The sequence below is a fragment of the Ailuropoda melanoleuca genome, chromosome 1, assembly GCF_002007445.2.
Source record: "Ailuropoda melanoleuca isolate Jingjing chromosome 1, ASM200744v2, whole genome shotgun sequence".
NCBI lineage: Eukaryota > Metazoa > Chordata > Mammalia > Carnivora > Ursidae > Ailuropoda > Ailuropoda melanoleuca.
In genome coordinates, this window is record NC_048218.1 from 167,505,041 (window position 1) to 167,527,235 (window position 22,195).

The window sequence follows — 22,195 nt, forward strand, 5'->3', positions numbered from 1 at the left end:
TAAATAAATAAATCTAAAAAAATAAAATAAAATGTTATTTTTTTAAGAAGTTGGGAATTAGCACAATGTGGCCAGCCGTCATTTTGCCAAATAAGAGTAATAAAAAACTAGTATAACCCTCAGACTACCATCTACTTTCCCCTTTTATTTTATAAAAGGACTTTTTAATACAAAAAAAGCAGGTTATAATTCAAAAGAAAGAGCAGTCTTTTTTAAAGATTTTATTTATTTATTTAATTTATGTATTTTAAAGATTTTATTCACCCATTTGACAGAGCACAAGCAGGGGGAGCTGCAAGCAGAGAAGAAGTAGGCTCCCTGCTGAGCAAGATTCCCAGGACCTGGGATCATGATCTGAGCTGAAGGCAGATACTTAATAGAGTGAGCCACCAGGTGCCCCAAGGTTTTATTTTTAAGTAATCTCTTCACCCTAGGTGGGGCTTGAACGTACATCCCTGAGATCAAGAGTTTCATGCTCTACCAGCTGAGTCAGCCGGGTAACCCAATTTTTTTTTAAGAGCAGTCTTTCATGTTTAGCTTTTATTATTTTATTTTTAATTTGAAAAAAAAGTTAACTTTTGTTCAGCTTTTTTATATTTAATAGGTATAGGTTTGAAAAAAAGACCTAATACATTGCCTTTTTTTCCCTTTTACCATGTGTTGGAAAAACCTCTGTCGTGGGGTGTCTTGTTTGGGTACAGTTACTGTAGGGCAGTGGTTCTCTGGTGTTCAAACCCTTGGAGGTCCTCAAAGGCAAAGCCATTTTCATAGTAAAATTGAGGTTATTTCCTTTTTTTACTGTGTTATTTGCATGGACGATATAAAAGTAGTGATGGATAGAACTGTCTGCCCTTGAACTAAACAAAATAAGACAACAAGTTATATTGTCATATCCTAAAAGGTAAAAAAAAAAAAAAAAAAAAGTTTTTCTTTAGAGTGTCTTTGATGGAGCAGCAAAAATTATTAGTTATTAATTACTAATTTTATTAAATCCAGACCTTTGTTCTTACAGCTTTTTAGTGTTCAGTGTGACAAAATGGGAAATACACATAAAGCATATGGAAATATGATGATTGTCTCGGGAAAAACACTTGTACGATTGTTTGAGTTGCAAGCTGAACTGTCTGCTTATTTTCATTGAACATTATTTGTAAAATTCACTTTTGGATACTGGGCATTCATTTTCTGAAAAATGAGTGAAGTGTGCCTGTCATTTCAAGAAAACAACTGATAGTATTTGTAGCCAATAATAAAACCAGGTTTTCGGTTGATTTTAGAGTTTTGGAAACCTTATCTGCTGCATGAACTTGGCAGCTTCACAGCACTTACGGACTTTTCTGATGGGATGGGTAGTGATATTAACAAATTTGCTTTTTTTTTGATATGGTGTAATAAGTGGGTCAGTTTCTAGAGGATCTGCATAACTCAGTTAACTAATATTTTCCAAATGACAATGCATGATGTTATAGAATCAAATATTGGTAAAAGATTTATTCAGAGTCTAAGATACAGTAATGGATTTAATGTAATGGTATAAAAAGTTCATTGGTATAGTTTCCAATTACACACTGCTAGTAACCTTTATGAAATAACCTTTAAGAAACTACCACTTGTCAGAATTTGGGTGTAGTCTAAAAGAAGAATATCCACAATTATTTGAAAAAGCTTTTAAAATTCTCCCTTTTCTAACTTAAGATATTCTTTGTATACTTCACCATTAAAATGCTTTATTGCAAAAGAGGCAGATGTGCAGATCTAGCTATCTTCTGTTAAGCTAGAAATTAAAGTATTTGCAAAATTATAAAACCTGTTCTCACTACGTTTTGTTTTGTTTTGGAAAGTACAGTTATTTTCACAGAAATTTTATGTACATTGGCACATATTGAGCTTTTACTGTTATTTAAATGAATTAATATTTTTAAATTTGAATTTTAATTTCTAATATAGTAAAAATTGGTAGAAATAAACCACAATAACAAAAACTTTTTGGGATCCTCAGTAATTTTTAACAGTATAAAGAGGTTCTAAGATCCAAGAAGTTGTAGAACTGATGTTTTAGGGGAATGGAAGTATCTGATTTATATGAAGATGGATTTGGGCTCTTGTCTGGAACGTAGCCCCCAGTATCTCCCATTTCCCCAGCCTGTTTTTCCCTTTACAGCTCAGTGTTTTCTCCTGCCCTCTCATTGTCTCCGCATTCTTATTTCTCATTCATCCCTTTATCCACTGCTCTCTGTCCTTGGCCTCTACTGCTGCCCTTTCCTGGTACCCTAAAGGGTACTTTTCAGTAATCATCATTTTACCTATCTAAAGCATTTAATCGTGTTGATCACACTCTCCTGTCAAGAATGCTTCCCCCCACCCCCAGCTTTGTCTAAACATGAGGTGAGATTCTGTAGCTGAAGAAACGTGTATCTCAAGGTTTCAGTGCAAACAGGATCTGTTGAAATGACTTTCACTTGATCTGGAGGTTTAGGGAGGAACTGGTGTAGAGATTTGGTTATGTATTTTCAGTATCATTGCTTGGAATTAAGAGGTCACTGAAATGATTTTGGTGGATGTAGCTTGATGCTCTAACAAAGTAATTAATATAGAGAAAAATAACCAAGAAGAACTTTTTTTTTAAAACCTGTAGTAGAATTTAATAATTGTCAAGATAGGAGAGGTTTTGCAGAATTGCTAAATGGGCTTTCTTCATACCCTTGCATATTTTTGTGTTAATGCGTCTAGTAATAAAAGTGTAGGCTCTAGGGCGCCTGGGTGGCTTAGTTAAGCGTCGGACTCTTAATTTTGGTTCAGGTCATGATCTCAGGGTCCTGGGATTGAGCCCTGTGTCAGGCTCCAGGCTCAGTGAGGAGTCCACTTGAGATTCTCTCCCTCCCTCTCTCTCTCTCCCTCTCCCCTCCCCCCAGCTCTCTCTTTCTCTCTCTAATAAATAAATCTTTAAAAAAAAAGAAGTGTAGGCTCTGAAGTTGTATTTCCAGAGTTTGGATCTGACTCCACTATCTGCTAGCTGGTGATGTTCCACAAATGATTTAACCTTTTTGTAGCAAGCTTCTTCATCTGTAATATGGGAATAGAGTTATAAACATTAAAATGAGATAGTTCATGTGAAGTATTGAGAATACTGCCCACAGTGCATATAGTGAGCTCTTGCTAAAATGCTAGATATTGTTCTGAGATGATTGTGGCTTACTGGGGGTGCTAGTTTTACCAAACCATTGCTAGCACAGAGCTCACATTTTCTTGTGATTGCCAGTTTGAAAACATTTTGCACCTTTAGGAGAGGATTGATGTCTTCTGAATTTGGTGAGATGGGGTGCTAGAAAAGCCTTTTTAGTAGTTTCTTGGGAGGTCTTTTGTAATGATTTACCATCTGAAACGCTGATGGTAGGAATAGATCTGTGAATAATAAATATTGTGTTTCAGTATTTCACATTTTTTTCTTTTTTTTTTTTGCTGTGATTGGGAAGACAGAGATGAAACTCACATCTTGGTAGTAGTAAGAAGACTTAGGGTGAAGAGCCCTGGATTTTTCTCTGCTTTGATTTTCTGGACTAAGAGTACCCATTAAAGCTCTTGCTTAATCCACAAAAAGGGCAGATGAAAAGTTTCTGAAGTTTTTTTCAATAATTATAAAACATTTGGGAATCTGAGATGAACTCAATCTTAACAGAATTCTTCTACCTACATATATGTAAAGCTAGGTGAGCAAATGTTTTCTTGTTGGTTTTTCTTGGCCACCTGAATATGCACCATGATGTATATGAAGGATCCAGGAATACGATCCCTTGGAATGATTTCTCATCTAACAGCTACTCTGCTTTATCATCACAGGCACTTAGTTCTAATATATGTCTTTATGGTAGGAATTTATCCAGGAACTAAGCTTCTTAAGGATAATTTAGAGATACTTCACATCACTTTTATTCAGCGCACATACACATGCATGTAAGCACAACCCAAAATATAGTTGAGCAGTGAACAAAGAAGGAAGAAAATAATTAGATATTAGGACTGTTTAAGTACCTTCATTCCATGTTTAGATCATCTCCAGTTCTTTTGTTTTCAGGATTGGATCATTATAAATCATGGTTTAATTATTCTATTATTCAGAATAAACATGATTATTTCCTTTCTTCACTGCATTTTACAGATGATTAACTCAGCATAGGCATCCTTACTCTCACACTGTTTCTGTTTATTTATTTTTAAAGATTTTATTTATTTATTTGTTAGCACAAATAGGGGGAGAGGCAGGCAGAAGGAGAGGAAGACTAGCAGGCTCCCTGCTAAGCAAGGAGCCCGACAAGGGGCTTGATCCCAGGACCCCAGGACCATGACCCAAGCCAAAGGCAGTTGCTTAATCAACTGAGCCACCCAGGTGCCCCACACTGCTTCTTTTTAATAGCTGCATTTTCCTTGATGTATGTGTTCTGTGCCTGAATCTTAAAAGACAACAACAAAAAAAGTGTTTCAGGGGAATTTATTTTAAATTCTTCCTGCCCCTACTTGTGGCCTTGCTTGCTAGTGTTCTCTGAAAAGCTTCAGAAGAAAAGGTAGATGAAGTATGTGGGAATGCTAACCCTTGACACAGAGTGGTTAGATATTCAAAAGAACTACTTGCTTGCTTCTTTCAGACCTTCAAAAAGAGCTACCACTTGCCAACCTCTTTTCAAAACAAAGGCTCTCACGGAGTTCTTATCCTCATGAAAAAGCACTGTTAGTGAACATTTATGAGGTAGGTGTTCTGATAGGTAGAGGAAAGGAAAAGCAGCACTGAGTAAAGAGTAAGTCAGTAGACATTTACTGACTGCTAAGTGCTTTGTACTTTGCTAGGTTTAGGTTGTGATATCAGTCAATAAGTATTTGAGTGCCAGAATTGACATGTCAGAATTCCCATCTTTAAAGAGCCTATTTTATCCTGACAGGGACAAATAAAATGCATGTAAATAATAAGCCACTGCATTGATTGTGTGACTTCAGTTATTGTAAGTGTAATGAAGAAGCCAAAATAAAGTTAGAAGATGACTGAGGATGTTGCTTTAGCTAGAGAGGTCAGGATAATAGAATAGAAACTACTAGTGTAATAACAGACCAGACTTACTTACATATGATAAAGAATAAGAGGAATAACTAATTCAGTGGCTCTGAACTTTCAGACCCAGTGTCCCCTTATACACCAGATATTTTGGAATTCCCCATTACTATCCAGTAATGAAATTCATACAAAATATCTACAAAATCTAATGAAAGAAAAATATGTATACACATAATGTTTTAAATGTAAAACAAAGAAATAAAGTAATTTATTTTTTTATTTTTTTTAAAAGATTTTGTTTATTTATTTGACAGAGACAGAGACAGCCAGCGAGAGAGGGAACACAAGCAGGGGGAATGGGAGAGGAAAAAGCAGGCTCATAGCGGAGGAGCCTGATGTGGGGCTCGATCCCATAACGCCGGGATCACGCCCTGAGCCGAAGGCAGACGCTTAACCGCTGTGCTACCCAGGCGCCCCAGAAATAATTTATAATAAAATAATGTGCATTTTAATATGTAAATACTTGGGTATGAATCCACTGGAAGTTACATGGGAGTAAGCAGATACTTCTACCTATACATAGATTTACAGTGAGTGGAGTTGCAATGGATCCACATTGATAAAGGGATAAAGGTATATCCGACTGGTTGCTCAGATACCAGACAACATTGCTATTGGTCACATGTTATTTTTTGTTTGTTTCAAATAATAACACTCTGTAAAATTGTGAACAAAATAGTATATAGTCTTCCTTTAAATTACATTTTCCTGGGTTCATTCCTGGAAAACTCAGTGTATGTTAAAACTGGGAGAATACTTATAATTACATGTAAGCAGAGTTAGGTTCTAGGTTAGATAATTATGAACATCTTTGTCACCCCCTGACCAGGACATTCTGAAGTAGAGTGAATCGCAGAAAGGACAACTGTTACTGAATGAGGGAAAGTAAACGGGAGCTTAAGAAAATGTCAGCAAGGGGAAAGGGTAATGACCGGCCCTTCAAAGGAGCTTGGGTTTTAGAAGGAGCAAAGAAGAATCAGTTTGAAAGTGCGTAGGGGAATAAGGAGGACATTTATTCCATTTCCAGCCTCTGAGGATCAAGGAGTATGGGAGAAAACTCAGCCTTTAGTTGAAACAGCATTGAGGGAAGCAATTGTAAGGTTGGGACATTCAGGAAGTAAATTTCGTTAAGTGAAGGGAAGTGCTTTTGGATAAGAGGATAAACATCATCATCATCATCACCATCACCATCATCATTATTATTAAATTTTTTTAGAGAGAGAGAAACTGAGTGCCCGCGCATGTGCAGTTGGGGAAGGGTGGAGGCAGAGGGAAAGAGAGAATCTTAAGCAGGATCCACGCTCTGCGGGCAGCCTGGCATGGGGCTCTATCTCATGAGCCTGAGATCATGACCTGAGCCGAAATGGAAAGTCAGATGCTTGACTGACTGAGCCACCCAGGCACCCCGAGGGTAAACATTATTGAAAGCATGGGGGTAGGAACAGTCACCAAATTGGGAATGCATTGTGCTTGTGAAAAGATTTACAAAGGTCAGAGTGAAATGACATGCATTAAGATAGTTTGGGGTGAGCTTATCTTAAGTGTAGACACTTTTGGATGAGAACCAAATTGGTAATCTGTTTTAGCAATCTAGTCTATGGGGTGTGAAAGGGAGAGAGAAGATTGCAATATGAAATTGACCAGATATTGGCAGTAAAGAAGGATAACTTGATATTCCTTGTTTGGGAAATAGTAGGGGTTTTTTTTGTTGTTAATGTATGGAAAGCAATACATAGGAGAAGAAGCAAGTTTAGGGCAGAGAAAAATAATTCAGTTATAAACAAGTTAGGTTTGAAGTGTTTGAAAAATAACTCAGCCACAACCAAGTTGGGGTGTTTTATAATATAACTAATTTTTTTGTATGTCTACTGTTTGTTAGGTGCTATTGAAAATATTCTACTTAAATGGTTTCATTTACTCTTTATAACAATTTGGTGAGGTCTTATCCTGATCATACAGTTGAGGAAGCAAGCTCAAAGAGGTGTCAGCTTGTTCAAGGTTTCACAATTAGCTGATCAGGAATTAAAACCCAATCTCTAATCTCTCGTAAGTACTATATTTTACAGACTTGTTTAGGTGTAGGTTTTTGTTTTGTATGTTGTTTGGATTTCATGGTGCTTCCTAAATCTGAGAATTCATGTCTTTGAGCAATTATGGAAAAATTCATAGTCATTATCTTTTCAAATAGAACATTTTATTTTCTTTGGGAATTCCGGTTGGATGAATGTCAGGCTCTCTTTTTTCTGTGTCTCATTACCCTGTTTATATTTTTACATCTTCGTCTCTCTGCATGGATTATGCATGGATAATTTTTTCAGGTCTGTACTCCAAGTCACTAATTCTCTCTTCAACTTTGATCTGCTGTTTAACCTGTCCAGTGAATTTTTAATTTGAGTGATTCATTTCTAGATCATCTGTGTGGTTCTTTACCCCCTTATTTATGTATTTATGTATTTATTTATTCATATTGAAGCATAGTAACACACAATGTTATATAAGTGTACAGCATAGTGATATGACAAGTTTATATGTTATGCTATGCTCACCACAATTGTAGCTCCCATTCGTCACCATACAGTGCTGTTACAGCACCATACAGTACCCTATGCTGTATCTTTTATTACTGTGACTTCCTCATTCCATAATGAGAAGTCTTTATCTCCTGCTCCCTGTCACCCATTTTGGCCCTCCCCCACTCTTCTGTTGTCTTCTTGGACCCGAACCTGTGTGGTCATTTGTCAAGTTTCCTGATTGTTTTTGATAGTCTCTAGTTCTTTACTCATGCTTTTGACTCCTTTCCTTTTCCTTTTCCTTTTCCTTTTCCTTTTCCTTTTTCCTTTTTCCTTTCCTTTCCTTTCCTTTCCTTTCCTTTCCTTTCCTTTCCTTTCCCTTTTTAACGTCTTAAGTATTTACAAAGTATATTTGATTGTTCTAATACTTTGGAGGCTCTCCTTCTGTTATTTGTCATGTCCACTGAGTCTCACCTATGGTGGCTTGAGTTGAATGCTTATTATTTAGGTGAACTTGACCTGTGAGAATCCTAATAGGCCTACTTCTCTAGAGAGCAGTTACTTTTGTTGGGAACCCAAAGGCTCTATGAATTTGACAACTTTAATTTCTCAGCTTGAAATTTCCTAGACCATATAGGTAATGTTTTGTTTGTTTGCTTTTTCGGATTACTTATTCCACCACATTACCATAAGTGTGGGAATCAGTGTACAGGTAGTAGGTTGTTGGAAGTGAACAAAGTATTTCTAGAGAAATTATCAAGGAAAAATTCTAACAATTAAGAAAAGGGCAGAGGAATATGAGTTAATTGTGACTAAGAAGAAATGGTCAAAGTAGGTGGAAAACCAGGAGGGTCGTTTTTGTAAGTCAGAGAGAGAGATTCAAGGGGAGGGTGGTTTATTTATTGGTTCTCTGTGTTCTCAGTACTAACCTTGTTCTTCACAGTTTTTATCAATGCTTTCCTCTCCTCCTTTTCCACCTGTCTCCTCTCCCAAAAGGAAAAAAAGTACAGTAGTACTAATTACCCTTAGAACATAGATATTTGTATACTTGTGCATTTCGCTGGACTATAAATGCTGAGGGCAAAGACTTTCAGTTATTTATAATGAAATCGCACATAATAAATGTTTGAGTGGCCTCGTTCTTACACAGACACTTTTTAAAAGGCACGCTTAAAAACACATTCCTGACTTTTCTTGACTTCCGAAACCAATCCTGAATATCAACTCTCTTTGTTGGCTAGGGAGATCTTGTACGAAAACTGAAAGAAGATAAAGCACCCCAAGTAGATGTAGACAAAGCTGTAGCTGAGCTCAAAGCCCGGAAGAGGGTTCTGGAAGCAAAGGTGAGTCTTGGGATCCTAAAAGAGGAATGTCATCTTTATTTGATCTCTTTGGGTGGGAAAGACCTAGAAAAGTTTGAAGGGGTATCATTTGCCTTATCTCTATTTATCCAGCATACCTTCCTATCCTCTACCTGGCCGACTTTTGCTTTCACACCACATCTCAAAATGTCACCTTGTCTATGAGGCCTCCCTGAGTACTTCTGACCCACCCCTCCCCTAAATCCTAGATTTAATACACTCCGTGAATTTCCCTGGAAGGCATGTGCTTGCTTTTTTTGTTTTTTTGTTTTTTTTTTTTTCTTAAAATGTGCTTGCTCTTCTTCATGAATTCTTCTATCCCTGGAAATAATGGTCTTGTGTTAAACTCTTTTTCTTTTAAGGAAAAGGTGTATCCATCTGATACCTGCTCCCAGATTTTTCAATCAGTAAATCTCCCATTGGAGTTCTAAGTCATTGTCTCACTACGGTGATCCACTAAAAATTCAGATATTGCTTATCAGTATCTGCATCTAAGTAAGCTTAGTCTTCCTAAATAATTAAGTTAAAGGTATCTTTTCTGCAACTGAAAGGGGGAAAAAAACCTAAGGTTTCTGTTTTTTAAATGCATCAAAATCTTGTCTGATAAATTTTATATTGAATTTTGCTGAGGAATAAACCAAATTCACACATATAAATTCATATTTCCTCTCACCCCAAATAACATGTTTTCTGTTTGAAAATCCCTTACAGGAGCTAGCATTACAACCCAAAGATGACATTGTAGACAGAGCAAAAATGGAAGATACCCTCAAGAGGAGATTTTTCTACGATCAAGCTTTTGCTATTTATGGAGGTAGGGGATTAATGATGGAGCAATTATGTTGTTGGTGGCTTTACTGTTGTTCTTAAACCAGAAAGATGGCTTTTCAATTGATAAGTAATTGTATCAGGTCACATAAAACAGAGAATATTTTGCTTTTGTTTGTTTAAAACTGGCCATTTGGTGTAAAATCTGTTTATTCCTTTCCACCCTACTTATTCTCGAAGACTGCTTTTTTCCATTAGGATGTAGGGAATTATTAGGGGCCCAGGTATGAAGCACTTAATATATCCACGTACCTATCAGATAGACTCTTCTTTGGAGCAGTTGAGGGCCATTGTAACACTGACCAACTGTATCATACACCTTCACACAAGGGCAGTGAGAAGCCAGGGTCTCTAGGTTATTCTTTATGGCAACTGCCAGGAGAAAACATTCTTCATAGGTATGTAGGTAAATCTCTGCATCTTTCTGAATGCTTTCTGAAGGTATGTAGGTAAATATAATTCACTGATTAAATGTACAGTGGTATTTTTCATAGTCAGTGGAGATCATTGCAACAGTATTAGAGTTTTAGTACTTTGCTACTGAAACTTGATTCTAGTTTGGCTAAGCAGATCTCTAAATGTTTAACTTGAGGTTTAAATATAGTGGCTCATCTACCTAAGATGATCCTGGCTTATATATCCAGGAATAAATTAGAGAATTGGGTGCTACAATTCATCATTGTTATCAGCTGATGCAACAAGTTAGATCTATGGCAGAAAACTGTAATGTTTTTCATTGTTTCTTATATATGGAGGAACATCTTTTGCTTTTAGTTTTTTGCTAATCCTACTTGGAATTCTTAATATAGAAGTAGTAAATGGAGTCAGAGCTCTTTAATTTTACTTCTGTCAGCTAGCTGCAAATACAGGATTACTTCCAGTAATCCCTTCACTATTGAGGGGTTTGAATTGTTGACTTTAATAACTCTTTTGAGAATATGTGAAGTCTTACGGTTTCTTACATCTCCTCGCTTTAATTTGCTCAGAGTGACAGGGTAAAGTACGGATTTTCCTTGTTTATATTTTATAGGTGTTAGTGGTCTGTATGATTTTGGGCCAGTTGGATGTGCTTTGAAGAACAATATTATTCAGACCTGGAGGCAGCACTTCATCCAAGAGGAACAGATCCTGGAGATTGATTGTACCATGCTTACCCCTGAGCCAGTTTTAAAGTAAGAATTCTACTTTGGGGGCTGAAATTCGTTAATATGCATATTTAAGTAACTTCTCCTGATGACAAAAACTACTCATAGTCACTGTAAAAATGTGGAAAATAAAGAAAAACAAAGAAAATATACACCTAATGTCCATAGGCAGCCATGTCAAAATTATTGTGTTTATCCTCTCTTCTTTCTCTGTAAGTCCTTGTGCATACATCAATGTTAGCAGCATGTTATTCATGTAATACAGGTGAACATTTATTTATGTCATTAAATATTCTTCTAAAGCATTTCTAATGACAGCATAGTATTTTCGTGTGGATATACTATAATTTATTTAGCTAGTGCCATATCATAGGCATTTAAATTGTTCCTGGGGCACCTGGGTGGCTAAGTCTGTTAAGCAGCCTACTCTTGGATCTCAGGGTCCTGGGATCAAGCCCCACATCAGGTTCTGTGCTCAGCAGGGAATCCGCATGAGGATTCGCTCGCTCGCTGGCTCTCTCCCTCCCCACCCCCCTCTTGTGCATGTGCACTGTCTTTCAAATAAATAAATCTTTAAAAAAAAATAAGTTTTTCCTGATTTTTGAGTCCACCAAGCATCCTGATAGATGGATTTTGTGTATATATGATATTTCCTTACTCTGAGTTTTTAGAAGTTCTGGGCAAAGGTGTGTCTACATTTAAAATCAACTGCTGAAATTTATTTTATTCTTACTAACATTGTTGAAAGCAGGGCAGGATTGCTAGAATATAGAAAGAAAAATCCTTATATTTTCTATCTCATCACTTCATTTAGTGTTGCCTGGTAAAGAGCTAATTTTCACTGTTTGCATCCTTTGGGCTCTCTCAGTGATTTCAGCCAATAAAAATAAGATGAATTCCTGATGATGGATCTCAAAGATCAAGACAACCTATTCTTTAGCTGGTTGCTCCGTTAATAGGAACTATGTAAGAGAGAATACCAGTGTCCATACAGTTTTCGGTGGCAGAAAACTCTTTTCTGAAGATTCAGGATCTATACTGAGTTATCGTGAATTCTTCCCTAGTCAAATTCCCCCTGGTTTTGGTCTTTGCGTAAATCATTAATAATGGGATAGGCATGGATTAATTGATTCTGCAAGGTAGCACATACTTTATGACAGCTTGTAAAAGAGTATAATCTAGTTGATGTCTCTTTCCTGTGGGAAGGAAGAGCTCAGAAGAAAGGGTGGAGATAGATTTGAGGAAGAACTTTCTCTGGCTTATGTTATTATCTACTGTGGGTACATCATTATATATATGGGAGCTTCCATGTTCCGATACACAGGTATATACTTCATATAGAAGGGGGATTATCTTAGAACAGAAAGTTTATGTATTAATTTGTATGAAAATGACAAATTGGCTTGGCATTTGTTAACGTAGGACCTCTGGCCACGTAGACAAATTTGCTGACTTCATGGTGAAAGATGTAAAAAATGGAGAGTGTTTTCGTGCTGACCATCTATTAAAAGGTATGGTTTTTCATCTCGGATAAATATTCTTCCAAGTAAAATTGATCAAAACAAAGGGTTTAGATTAAGCTTTTCTCATATTTTTTCTGTTAAAGTTCGTTTGGGGCATAATATACAAAGAGTAAAGTGCACAGATCTCAACCATACAGGCAGACCTCATTTTATTGCACACTACCTGTGCTGTGCAGATGCTGGCAGCCCGGGGTCAAGCAGGTCTATCAGTGCTGTTTTTCCAACAGCTTTTGCTCACTTGCTCTCTCTCACATTTTGGTAATTCTTGTAATATTTCAAACTATGTCATTATTATATTTGTTATAGTAATCAGTAATAAGGACTCGCTGAGAGCTCAGGTGATGATTAGCATTTTTAGCAATAAAATATGTTTTAATTAAGGTATACATTTATTTTTTTTAGATATAATGCTATTGCATATTTAACAGTGTAATATGGGGCAAACAACTTTTATATGCACTGGGAAATCAAAACATTCATTTGACTTGCTTTAGTGCAATATTTGCTATATTGTGGTGGTTTAGAACTGAACCCATAATATCTCCGAGGTATGCCTGTACAACTTGAGTCCCTTATTTAACAAAAAGAAGTTATATATGATAATTAGGAATTCTAAGTCAGCAAAAGAATCAGGACGGTATCATGATTCTCCCTGTAAAATCAACCACGGTATTTATATAAAGTGAGAACATTATCCTTGGATTCATTTTTTACCTCTCCAACACTGAAACTCAAAGTGCATTGTCCTTTTAGCCATTGATTGAAATTGACATATACCAACACTGTTCCTGTAGCTCATTTACAGAAATTGATGTCTGATAAGAAGTGTTCTGCTGAGAAGAAATCAGAGATGGAAAGTGTCTTGGCTCAGGTGAGTACTTTAGAGATGCTATCACAGCAACACAGGTAGGTGCTGTCTTTCTTACAGTGTTTGGTGCCTGTTGAATTCCACATTGTGCTGACCTAGGCCACAATTGTAAGGAAGTGGAGTTTACCTTGTCTATCTTTGAATTTTTATTTTCTCTCTCTGCCTTTTGTGGCTAACACTTTATTTTAGCCCAAACTAGCAATTCAGTGTAAATAGGCATGAAATTTGTTCTATATCTTTGGAAACCAATTTTCTGGATTTAGTAACAAAAACCAGAGGAGTGACTAATGATGAATAGTGTTCAGTCTTGATGTGGAGATTTGGGGACAGATACCCTTATGAACATTGTCTCATCAGCCACTTGGTCTGCTTCTGGTTGTGCTGTCCCTGACTACATGCAATTATTCTTTAGAGCCCGATGAGCAGGCCCCTGCTTTTCCTATAGATGAAAAGTTTTACAATTTCTATTTAAGTAGGCAAAGTTGAGGGAAAACTTAAAAGAGACCATAGAGATAATCTGTTCTGACTTTTACCAAGTACAGGAATACCTTCTATATCAGAAGTAGTTCTTATCCCTTTTTTGGGTCACAAATCACTTTAAAAATATTACGAAAACTGTACCTCTTTCCCCCAGGAAGATGCACACATTCATGTATGTATGTTGCTGATCTGTCACCTTCTGTACCCATTTAAGCAAAATACATTTCTCCAACACCATGTTTGATCATGAGGTCCACCAAGGCTCACCTCTTAAATTTTATTTACTTCCTTGGGCAAAAAAGTACATACACATGCAGAAACCAGTGCTATATTTATACATATTTCCTTTATATTGGTATATATATGTGTGAGGCTGAATATAGGAATCCCTACCTCTGCATTTTCTCATGAGAATTTACTGGATACTTTTCCACTGGTGCCTTGTTTTCTAAAAATATGCTGATTTTTCCCTATGGTATCTAGGTTTCTAACAGTAGCTGAGAAATTTTCTCCTTCCTCATTTAAATTGAAAGAAAATCTTAATTTGGCTGTTGACTCATCTGCCAATTTATTTTAGTCCTTGTGAGGTATATTTTATCCTTTGCTTGAAGCTCATTGCTTTAGTATTGTTGCTCATGATTTAGTAAATCAGTTCTTAGATTTTGACACCGTTATAGCCAAACATTCATTTCTAATTTCCTTTCTTTCCCAAAGGCATGACCTTTATTAGAAAGAAGAAATGAAAAGCACTTCTAATTACCCCTAAGTTAAGGTTTCCCATTTAGAATGTTAGACTTACTAAGCTTTTCTGAGTATGTGTCTTTTATCTCAACAGCTTCGTTCATTTCCGCGTCAATTGTCAGAGCAGGAAGTAATTAGTTGATTCATTAAGTCATTTATAGTTTGAACCCTGACTTTCTGTCTCCTATCCATGGTCTTAGAAGAGCAGTCTGTTTTTTTGTTTTTGGTTTTTAGAGAAAATACATGTGTGTGCTGGTGAGGGGAGGGGCAGAGGGAGTGAGAGAAAGAGAATCTTAAGCAGGCTCCACTCCCAGCGTGGAGCCCAACGCAGGAGCCCAACGCAGGAGCCCAAAACAAGGTTCAGTCTCATGACCCTGAGATCATGACCTGAGCCAAAATCAAAAGTTGGACGCTTAACCAACTGAACCACCCAGGCGCCCCAGAGAGCAGTCTGTTTTTTGGTTTGCCATATCAGATATACATACAAGCTGTCAGCATAACCTTCAGTGAAAAGTTGGGGACTGTGGTCTAGTACTCAGAAATGGCCCCAGTGGATTCATGGCCAAAGGCCCATAAACCTCCTACAATGTTACCAAATTTTGTTGAATCCATTTCCTGCCTCCTTTTCCTAAATTATTTTGAAGTACATCTAAAACATCATTTTATTACATTGTCTTAAATGTTAACCAGGTTTTTTTGTTTGAATTGTGATCCAGATAAACTCCATACTTTGTGAGTGGTTGATATATTTCTTAAATCTCTTTTGATCTTTAGGTTCTTTATCTCTAATTTTCCTTGTATTTTCATTAAAAAATTATTTTTTAAAGTTGAGACATTTGCTTCTTAGTGTTTTCTATCATCTGGATTTGGCTGATGGCGTTATTTTGGTGCTATTGCACATGTTCTTCTGTTTCTATATTACTTGTAATTTGGTAGTCCGACCTAGAGGCCCAATCAGATGTTTTGGCAAGACGCTTAGTAAGTGGTGTCCTGTATGCTGTGTGCCAAGCCCTGTGCTAAGTACTTTCCATAGTTAATCTTCGTAGTAGCCCTTCATAGTGAAGTAGATGCTGCTTCCCTATTTCACAGATGAGCAAATTGAGGCTCAGAGAGGTTAGGTAAGAACTTACTCTTGAGTCATACAATCTGTAAGTGGCTGAACTGGGCAGTTTACCCAGGTTTTTCTGACTCCAGAGCCTCAGTTCTTATGGCCATGAGTTGATTTATCTAATTATTTTGCTTCTGTTAGGAGTTTTTTTTGTTTTTTTAAGTTTTGAATGTTCTTCAGTATTAGATGGTTTGTCATAGTCTATTTGAATTGGAGGTCATACATCATTTTAGAGAGTTTCACATTGGTTATCAGTTATAAAATGTGCAGTACACTGGAACAAGCAGACATGAATAAGAAACAGTTTCTACCTTCAAGAGCTTAATATCTAGTGGGAAGGAAAAGTTATATGCACATTTAATTAATAGACAGGGAAGTGTACCTGACTCTTAAATATGCAGAGTGGTAAAATGCAACCTCGAAAACTTATTTATGGGACATCTGGGTGGCTCAGTTGGTTAAGCGTCTGCCTTCAGCTCAGGTCATGACCCCAGGGTCCTGGGATCGAGTCCCATATTGGGCTTAGCGGGGAGCCTGCTTCTCCCTCTGTCTCTTCCTGCCACTCCCCCTGCTTGTGTGCTTGCTCTCTGACAAGTAAATAAAATCTTAAAAAAAAAAAAAAAACTTATTTAATATGATTTCAGATTCTTGCCAATCAGCAACTATTATAATTGAACCAGAGGTATTTTTCTTTATCTTTCCTTGTGAAATGGTGAATGTGTGAGTTTTAGGTCAGTCCCAGAAAGATACTCCATTTTTCTGGAATGCTGAATGATAAATTGATAAACAGAAAGCGAACTGGTTATGATTTTAATTTGGGTTTTTTGAAGGTTAGATTAACTTTGTTGTTCTTATTTTGAGTGACTTTTAATGATGGATGGGTTTTAAATATACAATACTTTTATGCCCTGTTTTTTTCCTCAGTCTTTTATGTTAATTATTTTCTTTACCTGTCCTTTAGCTTGATAACTATGGACAGCAGGAACTTGGGGATCTTTTTGTGAACTATAATGTAAAATCCCCCATTACTGGAAATGATCTCTCCCCTCCAGTACCTTTTAACTTAATGTTCAAGACCTTCATTGGGCCTGGAGGAAACATGCCTGGGTATGTATCACTAATTCTTTTTGTAATGAAGTTACTAAAATTGTTGTAATAAAAAGTAAACATCAAATCAGCCATGAAGGAAAATTTTTGAAAAATGATATGTAGAAAGTACAGATAAATATTTTAAGGAGAAATAATAACAGACATATTCTTAAATTTATTCCTTCTAATTCTTTCCGAATATATATTTTTTTAGTATATGTGATCATTTTTTTTGCTACAAAATAAACAGAAGTCTGTGATCATCATATCTTGTGGTGATAGGGCAGGAGAGATAGTTGAAGAATGATTTTGAAAGTCATTGAACTTATTGCTAAAGGAGACTTAGAAACCATTTAGTTTAGATCAACACTGTCCACTAGAACTCTCTGCAGTGGTATAAATACTCTATAATCTATGCTATCCAATATGGTAGCCACTAGCCACATGTGGCTACTGAGCACTTGAAATGGTGTTAGTGCTTCTGAGGAACTGAACTTGAAAATGTATTTAATTTTAGTTAATTTAAATTTAGGCATTTGACTAGTGGCCTACCATACTGAACAACATAAGTTTAGCTTGTTATTTAAAAGATGTGGTTTTCACAGTAAAGAAAGCTGAACAGTTTATAGTATGATCCAGAACTAGAATTTATATTTACAGATTCCCTCTCGGTGTTAACAAACTTAGCCAAAGTATTCCACTTCATAACTTCTGATGTTTTTCTTATGGTCTCATTGGAGGGTCATCGAGGGTAGGCTTTGGTTAGATGAAGCTAGATAGATCATGTTTCCTGGAGTAGAACTAAAGAATAATAAAAATTAATTGTGACATAATGTATGACTGGAATTATTTTAGTCACACACTGTGTCAACTTAGGATATTTTATGGAAAGAGGCCAAAGGTAAGCCTTTCATTTTGGCAGTACACACAGAGAGTCATTAAATGGGCCAGACCCTCTGACCTGTCAGCCCACTCCTGGGAATTTATCTGAGGAAATAATTCAAAAGGAAAGGAAGCTATATTTATCAAGAGTATATAAATTAAAAGTAGAAATAACTTACTTATCCAAAAACTTGAGATGGTTAAGTAAATTATAGTAAAGTAGATCGTTTTAGTAGAATACTCTGCAGCTGTTAAATATGAGAAATTTTTATGATTATTTAGAAAATGGGGAAATAAAGGATACATAATTTTACACATTTTACTTATAAATCACGCACATAGGAGTGCCTGGCTGGCTTAGTTGGTGGAGCATGTGACTCTTGATGTTGGGGTCATGAGTTCAAGCCCCGCGTTGAGCGTAGAGTCTACTTAAAAATCAATTAAAAAATGAAATTTAAAAGTCTTAACAGCATTTTAAAAAAATGCGTGTCAACTGTAGTTATACTTCTTTTGGATGAAATCTGGAAAGGACCACCAGAATGACGAGTTGGTGTATGAGAGTGAGAAGAGGGTACAATTATGTTTTATTTTTTTCTTTGTTTTAAAGTTCTTTTCATAAAGTGTTTATTTTGAAGTAAAGTGTTGGGAAACTTTCTTAGTTGATGTGTTTGCAAATAATATTTTCTGTAAAATTGAGAAGAGGACAATGGCTATCATGGTGTATTTGCTTGACTGCATCTTTAAAACATGGAGAAAAAGAGAAGCCATTTTCTGGCTGGAAATGTAGACTACCGCAAAGGAGAAAATGATAGGAAAAACCTTGAAATTTGCCTGGCCTGGTGTGATGATAGTGATGAGTGAGCTCTAATGCTGAGTGTGAGCCCATACGGGCTTCTTTGTAGCCACAGTTACACTCTGATACCTGGGTTAACAGGCATATACTTAGGCAAGGTCTTATTTTCAGAAGGATCTGAATTGTTGTCTGCCTCCGTGTAAATAATTAATCAGGTTTTAGTGACATTGAGAGAGAGGTGGTATATGACTTACTGGACTGATAAAATGACATTTCTAATATGAATATTTCCATACCAGTTGCTTGGTATATTCTCTAACACTCGCTTGAGAATGTTTGGTACCAAGGAAAATGTCTGCTCCTCCTAATCCTTTGCTTTAGAGCATATACGTACTGCTTTGTGTGAAAATAGTATATTTAGGACTAGGATTTGTATCGAGAGTTTCAGATTTTTGGAAAACTTAATTTCTTTCCTTCTAACAGACTGATTTATTTAAATTTGTAGGTACTTGAGACCAGAAACCGCACAGGGGATTTTCCTGAATTTCAAGAGACTTTTGGAATTCAACCAAGGAAAGTTGCCTTTTGCTGCTGCCCAGATCGGAAATTCTTTTAGAAATGAGATCTCCCCTCGGTCTGGGTTGATCAGAGTCAGGTACTGCCCATATTATTCTTCCCATTACAATTTGTGAATGACCTCAGCATTGAATGAGAACGGGAACCTTGCTATGTTGAAACAGTTCTGCTTCATTCTTACATGACCATGTCTTTATTTTTGTCCTCCAAAAAATGATGTTTTATGTTTGATATCAGGTAGTTGTGAGTAACTCATGAGAACTTGAAGCGAAGGAAGGTGAAGGATAGATCACGTTTCTCACCTGCTCCGAAATGATCTTTCCCCCTTGTTTGTCATGTGTTTAGAGGATGGCAGGATCTTAATTGTCTAAACCAAGGCGTTTCCTGGCAGTGGTGATGTATGTAAGTGTAGGGTGAAGTGGGGCTGCGTGACAATTATGAGGGGAGTGTCCAAGGCTGGGTGTGTCATGCTGGGTGTCCAAGGCAAACGGTAGTGCTGGAGTTGGCCGAGGGTGTTTCCATAACCAGCTGACATTCCTCCAGACCCTTGAGGTGCCTATATGACAGGCCAGCTAGCAGGCTGTCTTCTGTTTAGTCTGCTCACTTGTCTCAATTCTGATAACATCCTTTTGCCAGATATATCCAGGAATGTGTGGGAGGGCATATTAGCACTTAGTTATGGTTTTCTTTAGAAATTTACTATGATTTAGCTGCTTATGACTTAAGCTTTTTGTGATTTCTGTGTGTTTTCTTACTGATACCATCTCTTGGCATAATAAATTCCATGTAAAAAACAAGATATGTGGGTAAACTTAACTATCTTAAAGACTCCAGAAGGATTTTCCACAGCCCCACCACCCCACCCATCTCTTCTCTTTTCTAACTCACTATAATTACAGACTTCAGTCATAGCATGTCCCAACCACTGACTACGTCAAAGCACCCAGAGCACCTGCCCAATCTTGTTAGTCCCCATGACAGCCGCTGAGGAAATGCCCCGATGTATTGACCAAACTGATTCTTAAGGCCTATGATTGGTTCAGCCTTCTGAACCAGGGGTTACCTCGTGGAGGAAGGGGCTTGCACAACTTAGAGAAATGGGGTGGGAGGGATCCCTTTGGGCCTTCGTGTGGAAAGAAGAGGTAGTCAGAAACGTTAACCAGCTATAATAACAATGAAAAACTTGTCAGGCTTGAGTCTGTTTTACTTCCTGGCATCTGGGTTTTTCTGCCTCTCTTTTTCCCTTTTGTTTTTTGGCTTTCCATCTGTTCCAGTAGTGTCTTCAAGCATGCTTTCAAAATACTGAGGAAGCCCAGTAAGACTGACTTTGTCTAAAGCCAGTGTTTTGGACAGGATTTATATAACGTAGAGTAGCTCTTGGAAGTTATAAAAGGACCACGAAGTAAGGCAAAACCTGGGGGCTGTGGAATAGAAAGTGGTAAATCGAAAAAGCTTATAACTGAGGAGTGATCCTAGGAGTTAACTGGTAAAACAGGTCCGTGGGGCTTCCTTGGTCATTTTTAAATTTTGGTTATTTTCACTTTAAAGCATCCTGTCTGTATTCTGGCTGGTTTTTGTTATATGCATCTGTAAGATCCTGACTAAAAGTCCACTCATTCTTCCACAAGCCAGTATCCCCATGGTTTTTGTTCCATGGACACGGCTAGTATTTGTTTAGTGTTGCGATTTCTTCTTGATGACGTAGAGTTACCAGGTGATTAGTCTTTGCATGGCTGTGATTTCTTTTATTTAGGTTAGGAGTTAGACTGTTCATATGAAATTTTTAAAAATTTATTTTTATTTTGATTGGCTGGTTCTGTCTTCTAGACTATATGTATTACAGTTTTCCACGGTTCAGGTACAGTCTCTGCACGCAAAGACAAGAGACCACTGGTAGAATCACTGTTAGAGTTGATTTCCATCTCCTGTCTGTGAGCTGGGATTATTTGACAGAGCAGATGGAAAGGCTTTGGCAGCAGATTATTTTGGGATTCTGGGCAGAGCCCTTTGCATTTTGATATGCTTTGCATTTTAGATGTTCTGTTGCTATCTGCCAACCTATAAGCTATGTGAGGACAGACATTGTGCTTTGTCTCTGTCCTTTCTCTGTGCACACAGAAGGTGTTTGATAGTAGTTGAAAGACAAGATATAGGTGCTATAGGACCAAGTAAGAAATACTATTAAAAGATAACATTAGGGGCACCTGGGTGGCACAGCGGTTAAGCGTCTGCCTTCAGCTCAGGGCGTGATCCCGGCGTTATGGGATCGAGCCCCACATCAGGCTCATCTGCTGGAAGCCTGCTTCTTCCTCTCCCACTCCCCCTGCTTGTGTTCCCTCTCTCGCTGGCTGTCTCTATCTCTGTCGAATAAATAAAATCTTTAAAAAGAAAAAAAAATAACATTAAAAAATCAGAGCTCTTTTGCAGTGCATTTCATGTATTTTTAGGACTCATTTAAACAATTTTTCATTACTTCTAAAACATCTGAGCTAATAATGAAAGTGCACAAGTAACTGTGTGTGGCAGAGTGTGTTTAAAGAAGAGAGATTTGATTTTGACTCATAAAATTAACTTGAAACACTTTTCCCCAATAGCTACTTAATTGCCCTTCAGAGAAATCTTTTTGGGAAACCATTACTATATGCATATTTATTTGATCATTATTCAGTTAGCTTGATGCTAGCCTGTTCAATTCATGTCTTATGTCCTCTGCCTTGAATAACACTTTATTCAAGAAGCTGTTACTCCAAAGAATCCAGCTGTATGGTACCATTATCAGTCATTTACTTGTTCAGAGTAATAAAAAGGAAGAAACCAAACTACTATAAAAGCTAAAGAACAATTTCACTTTTATTTTTTTTTTTTTTTTTTTTTTTTTTTTTTATNTTTTTTTTTTTTTTTAAGATTTTATTTATTTTTTCGACAGAGATAGAGACAGCCAGCGAGAGAGGGAACACAAACGGGGAGTGGGAGAGGAAGAGGCAGGCTCATAGCAGAGGAGCCTGATGTGGGGCCTCGATCCCATAACGCCAGGATCACGCCCTGAGCCGAAGGCAGACGCTTAACCGCTGTGCCACCCAGGCGCCCCCAATTTCACTTTTAATTTCCCATTCTTTGAAAAGGAAATATCGGGAACTTCATTTATTGTATATTTATAAAGATTTGCTAGTTCTATAAGGAACACCATTTG

General features: G+C 37.0%; 1 protein-coding gene across 1 annotated transcript in view; it reads left to right on the top strand.

Moving 5' to 3' along the window:
• The window catches only part of GARS1 (glycyl-tRNA synthetase 1), a 44,620-nt gene that overhangs the window by 3,080 nt on the left and 19,345 nt on the right, over nt 1-22,195 (top strand). Inside the window, exons 2-8 of the mRNA XM_002919256.4 lie at nt 8,853-8,954; nt 9,684-9,786; nt 10,831-10,972; nt 12,368-12,456; nt 13,263-13,339; nt 16,627-16,772; nt 18,935-19,084. Of these exons, the coding sequence (XP_002919302.1) occupies nt 8,853-8,954; nt 9,684-9,786; nt 10,831-10,972; nt 12,368-12,456; nt 13,263-13,339; nt 16,627-16,772; nt 18,935-19,084 (809 nt within the window). The remainder of the gene's footprint in view (nt 1-8,852; nt 8,955-9,683; nt 9,787-10,830; nt 10,973-12,367; nt 12,457-13,262; nt 13,340-16,626; nt 16,773-18,934; nt 19,085-22,195) is intronic.